At 59.1% G+C, this 5,696-nt stretch overlaps 1 protein-coding gene across 2 annotated transcripts in view; it reads right to left on the bottom strand.

Moving 5' to 3' along the window:
- PITX1 (paired like homeodomain 1) overlaps positions 1-4,040 on the bottom strand; it is a 6,170-nt gene extending 2,130 nt beyond the window's left edge. Inside the window, exons 1-3 of one of the 2 annotated variants that reach the window (XM_019642179.1) lie at positions 3,975-4,040; positions 3,123-3,356; positions 615-847 (exon numbers count right to left, since the gene is read on the bottom strand). In XM_019642179.1, coding sequence (XP_019497724.1) covers positions 615-847; positions 3,123-3,288 — 399 coding nt within the window. In that variant the 5' untranslated portion in view covers positions 3,289-3,356; positions 3,975-4,040. Of the gene's footprint in view, positions 1-614; positions 848-3,122; positions 3,611-3,974 lie in introns of those variants that run through there. The other variant, XM_019642178.1, reaches the window with a different exon arrangement.
- Between the last annotated feature and the right edge of the window lie 1,656 nt (positions 4,041-5,696).

The following is a 5,696-nucleotide window of genomic DNA, read 5'->3' as shown; positions in this document are numbered from 1 at the left end:
CCCCCCCACCTGACCCAGCCCTAGGAATTAAGGACAGGGCCCAGCTACTGACTGACTGAATGTCTGGGGACGAGTCAGGTGGAGAATTCCTGAAATTTTGGAGAAGCCGGCTATGGATGGACCATTGCTCCTGGTAGCTTTGAGACCCCCAAGCCTAGGCACCTTTCAGGCCTATCCCAGGCTGTTAGGCAGGACCTGCCTTTCCCTTTCGTTTTCAGGGGAAGGCGCCATCAGCCCGAGGTCCTCAGCAGCGGGGAATGCGCGGCGCTGTCTAGGGTGCCCCCTTCCGAGTGGGCCCTGGGTCTTACAGTGCATAAGAGTCTCCTCGGGCCACAGGTCTTTGGGTTGGGGCTGCGGTAGAGCCCGAGAGTCAGGTAGGATGCGAGTCCGTGGGGCCCGAGGGGCAGCAGCCCATGGGACTAGCGGCCAAAGGGCCTGGCATCAACCGGGCAGACCCAGGCCTAAGGTGAAATCTCCCACGGTGGAGGAGGGAGCAGGTCTGAGAGGTGGAAAGGAGTGAAAGCCTAAGCGCGGGTCTAAGCTTTCGAGTGCTGCGGCGGAAGTGGCCGGCAGCCGTCTCCACTGGGCCCCTTAGCCGTGCACCCCGGGCTTACCCTCACGCGCGGCTCGGTGAGGTTGGTCCACACGGCGATCTCTTCCCGCATGCTCATGTCGGGGTAGCGGTTCCTCTGGAACGTGGCCTCCAGCTCTTGCAGCTGCTGGCTTGTGAAGTGTGTGCGTTGCCGCCGCTGCTTCTTCTTCTTGGCGGGGTCCTCCGCACCGCCGCAGCCCGCGCCGCCGGCACCGCTGTCCTCTGGCCCCTTGGGTTCCCCGCTGCGCTCCTTCTCTGAAGCAGGCAGGACGGGGTGCCGGTCACCTCGGGCTTATGCCCTTTTGTACCCCGTCCCGGATCCACCGAACCGCCGGCCAACAGCGCCGGCAGCCCTCCCTCTCACAAGGGGCCCTGGAATTGTCCCTATTGGGAAGAGATCGCTGGGTGCCTGATTGTCAGTGCCACCTCTGGTTTGGCGTGGCCCGGTGACGAGTCCAGGAGCGGGAGCTGTGGGCCTAGGTTCCTGGCGGGGCAGGGCCTGTTCTTGCAGTTGCATTCAAACACGAGTCCTACTGCTAATGTCACTCACGAATGTGCATTTTGAAGAGCCCGACTAAATCTGAGGGGGTCTCTGCTTTCCTGAACCAGGATCAAATCTTTCTAGCCTGAAGCTAGCGGGTTGGCTGGAGCAAGAGCCAGGCAGTATGGCCTGTACCCCCTCTACTTTCTTCTCCCCAGGGCTGTGTGGGAGCCCCTCGGAGCAGACGGCACACAGCCGGGTTCTCTGCCTCAGCTCCAAGCCTCAAGTCACAAGGCCCAGAAAAGTTCTTCAGCCACAGCCCAGGCAGCCCAGAGGAACAGACTGTCCAGGTGACCTGGGTTCTGGCTTCTCTCCTTTGAAGCTAGCTACACAAAACAGTACAGTCATAGAAACACTGAAACATTAAAAAAAAAGAATTTAAAAAACAGAACACACAAGCCCAGAAAATCTCACAGCTCCATGCCTAAAAGTATAGAAAAGGTCACAAAAGCATAGAAAAGGTAGGTAGGAACACACAGCAGATGTAAATTAAGAAGCCAAAAACACACCCCTAACCTAAATACAATGCTGTACGTGTATAAACTCCAGGCAGACACAGGCATTTACTTCTCTGGGATTTAAAAAAAAAAATCAACGTTGTAAATAACGTTTTAACCCCTTCTCAATAATGTCCTTCTAGAGGTAATTTTTAAATCCTAGGGAAATACAACACTCTAGTTAGATAACTTAAATTCCCAAAATAACACCACTCACTGTAAATGGATTTTGAGAAACTCCCTGAGAAATGCGCCATTTTGGATTGACTTTTAAAAATCTCCCGAAGAATAATGTTACATGTAGATATTTTAAATTCCAGAGAAGTATACCTAGCTAGTAATTCTTTCTTGTCGAAAAATACAGTTAAAATTTCAAATTTATCCTTATAGATTGGGTTTTAAAAAGCAATCTATATATACTTCTCTGGGTTTTATAAATAAAAACCAAGCAAAGGCCACGCTTAAAACTTTTGAAAACAAAAGTACAGTCCAGCGTTGATTGCTTTTTACCCAAACAAAACCTTTCAGAGAAAGTCACTTTAGGGATGCAAAACAGAAACAAATAGAGGTTAAAAACGCTTAGAGAAACACTCGGCGGTGCATTAAAAAATGAACGTATTAATGGAGCCCATGACCTGGGTAGTGGGGAGCTCGGCCGCGTCGCCCAGTTAGGATGGCAAGCGCGGGAGCTGATAGGGACCCTTGAGTCCGGGCTCGGGATCAGTCGCACCACTGCCCGTGCCGCCCACCCGGCTACCTAGCTGGTTCCGGGGAGAAAACCTTGAGCTCGGATAATAAAGCAGCGCGGAGGGAGACTTACCCGAGCCGAGTCAGAGCCCTGGCTGGGCGGCCTGACGGCTCCGGGCTCGATTAGGGGGTCCTGCCCCGGAGCCGGCCTGCGCCCCTTGGCCCGTTTGCCCTTGCAGTCCTCGGTCTACAAGTCTTTTTCCTTGAGGTTGTTTCTCCCCCTTCCTCGTTTGCTTTTTTCCGACTTTTCCTGCCACTCCTCCTCTTCTGTCTCTCCCTCTCAATCTGTCACCCACTGTCGGCGTGTCTGCCTCCCTTTCTGTCTCTCTGGGCACTTTCTCTTGCCCGCCGCCCCATTTTCTTCTCAGCTGTTCCTCTCCTTCAGTCAGAGCGGCCCCCTGGCACCCAACTGCGCAAAACCTAACTTTTCCCCTGTTCTATTCGCTCCCGATCAAGAGGTGGTGTCAGCCTGCCCCTCGGGTTGTAGGTTCGTGCAGTTGCCGGTCTGTTGGTGCGTGAGGACCGCGTGGAAGTGCCTTCGTAAAGCACTAAATGTCCGCCTCATAAAGCGTGTAAATTTCCGCATTCACCGTCAGATGGAGAATGGGAAAAGGAAAGGTCCTGACGCTCCTGGGGCGTAGAGGGAGCTGGACTGCGCGGCGCGGACGCCAGGCCCTGCTCCCGACTCCCCGCACCCTGTGCCCCAGCCTGCTCCGTGCGCGCCTCGCGGGGGAGCCGCGCTTACCTGGCAGCTCCGTGTCGGACGATTCGCTGGCGGAGTTCTCCAGCGGCTCGCGGGGGTCGGCCGCGCGGGCCAAGTGGAAGGCGGGACCCATGTCGTGCGGCGGCGGCGGCGGTCGGAGCCCCTCCGGTAGCCGCTCCAGGCTCATACCGCCCTTGAAGGCGTCCATGGAGGCGGGGACCGCGGAGGGCGCTCCAGGGACCGGCGCTGGGCGCGCCCGGCCGCCCTGGTTGCGACCTGCGGGGACAAGAGCGCAGCACCTAAGCGGCAGCCCCACAGGGCTGCCCGCGCCCGCAACGACGCCGCGGCCGCGCCCGCCCCATGGACCGCCCGGGGCTGCGGGGCCAGGCGGGCGGCAGCAGCAGCGGTTTCTCGCGCCGGGCTTCGCGCTCCGCGCTGCGCTCCCGCCGCTCGGGCCTCAGCCGCCCGCCCGGCCCCGGCTCCCGATCCGGGGCCGGTTTCTAAGGCTCGGGACGGCGCCGGCAGAGTCTGTCTTAAAGCGACAGCGCGCACCGCCAGGTTCCAGCAGTCCCTGCGCCAGGGGTGGTGGGTGGGGTGGGCCTGGGTGGGAGGGGGCTGGGGAGGAGGGAGCAAGCGAGCGAGCGAGGGAGCGCGGGCGGAATCCAGCCCCGAGCTGCCCGCGCCGCCGCGCCCTCTCTGCTGCCCTCCCTCCCTCCTTGCCTCGCCCGCGCCCTCCTCCTCCGCAGGCACCTTCCCGCCGCCTCCCCGCCCCCTTCCCCCCCCTCACCGGCCTCGCCGCGCCTCTCCCTCCTTCCCCGGTGACACACCGAGATCTCCCTCAGCCGCACAAAAGAAACGCGTCTGGCCTGCAAGTCCCGCGCGGTTCGTGCCCACCTCAAGCCCCAAATGACTTGTTTCGCTCAGGATCAACTCCTGTCTGGGCCGCCTCGAAGTCCCCAGCCCCCTGCGAGAACAGCCCAGAATGAGTGAATGTTCAGAGTAGGATCGCACAGAGCAGGATCTCACCGAGCGGGCACCTCCGAGCCAGCGCCAGGTCAGGGGCAGAGCCTGGGGCGTCCTGTCAGCTCCTAGCTGCGTCCTCGTTGAGGGGCCGCTGGCCCCTCCTTCCTCGGCCACTTCTCCCGGGACCTGAGCCCGGCTGAGTGACAGCAGCCTGTGCTCTAATGGGCCCCCGGATGCTGCCTCCTAATTAGCTTGGACCCTCTCCCCCAAGGCTGCTTCTCAGGCCCCCGCCTCTGCACCGCAGTCAATTTTCCGGGATTGGGATAGAACTGATGGCTTCTAATCAGATGAAACGTTTCTGTTGGCTCCAGGCCTCTGGCGAGTGAGTGCAGCAGGAGACCCCAAGAGCCCGTCAGGCCCCCAGCCTTTTCTGAAGGGCTCTCTTCCCTTGTTTTGTACCTTTAACTGGCCGAATCAGCCAGGCCCGGGCCTTGGCAGCCACGGGGTGGGCCTCTGCCCCCTTCAGGGCAGGTTTGCAGGGGCCTGGGGCCTCCACTTTGGCTTCCCAGAACTGCAGGCACAGGCCTGGCCAGCCAGGTGACTGCAATTTCCCAACCCTGGGCCTGCAGCCCAGGAAGCCTACAGTGGAGCTTCTCTCATGGGCACAGGCAAAGACATTCCCCTCCCCACCCCTAAGAATGATCCCCTCTAGTCCTCCTACTTCAGTGAAGTTTGTTGAAGGATTTTGCTTAACAATTGTTAACTGGCCCTGAGACCTCAGAGTCTTAAGCAAATAGGTGACAGCTGAGGTGGTAGGGTGTGACCCTGAACTGTTCCTCTGGCCGCCGCTGGACCCTAGACTGCCCTCTGCTCCTCACTTGCTGACCGGTTCCACCAGATAGGAGCAGCACTGGTCAGGACAGTGGCCTGGGGGAGAAGCACTGCCCTACTCTCCAGGCCCTGTGCCTCCCCCCAGGGCCCAGTGCATCCTGGTGCATCCTAGTCTCTTCCTGGAGGTCTCTGCTTGGGACTGAACATGCAGGCTGTCAGCATCTGGGATGCACTGCCTTGATCCCTCACCCCAGCTCCCCGTCAGAGAGAGGCCTCAGGCTGAGCTCCTAGGTGAGGATTGCAGTGGCGGGCGCAGGCGCAGGGTGGAACCAGGCCTGTCTCTCACTCCCTCTGCCACCGCCCAAGGCCCACAGTTCCGGGCCCTGGGGAGAAGGCACAGTTTCTTAGGGCCTGGCCCATTCTCACTGGGTGCCTGTTAACACAGAGGGCAGGGGCTGAGGCTGAGGTTACATCCATGAATTTGGATTGGGGCGGCTCAGCAACTCCTGCCCTTTCCTCCCAAAGGGAAGTTTCTCTAAATTGAGACCCCCGGGGTGCAAACAGTCCTGATGTGTGTGGAGGGTGGTAGAAGGGGGACAATGTGAAGTATGGTATCCCAGCATTTGCCATCAGCTCCATCCTTACCACATTTTTTTTTTTTGGCTGAGTCTCCTGAAGCAGCAAATACCTCCTTTCAAGCAGGTATCCAGGTGCTACAGCACACCAAGGAGTGCCCCTCCACACACTACCATTCATGTAGCTTCCTTTATGGTCACAGGACAGCGTGCCACCCAGCCTGCTGTGTAAAGACAGGACATGGGA

Source organism: Hipposideros armiger, unplaced genomic scaffold (assembly GCF_001890085.2).
Source record: "Hipposideros armiger isolate ML-2016 unplaced genomic scaffold, ASM189008v1 scaffold_66, whole genome shotgun sequence".
NCBI lineage: Eukaryota > Metazoa > Chordata > Mammalia > Chiroptera > Hipposideridae > Hipposideros > Hipposideros armiger.
This window is presented reverse-complemented; position numbering and strand designations above follow the sequence as displayed.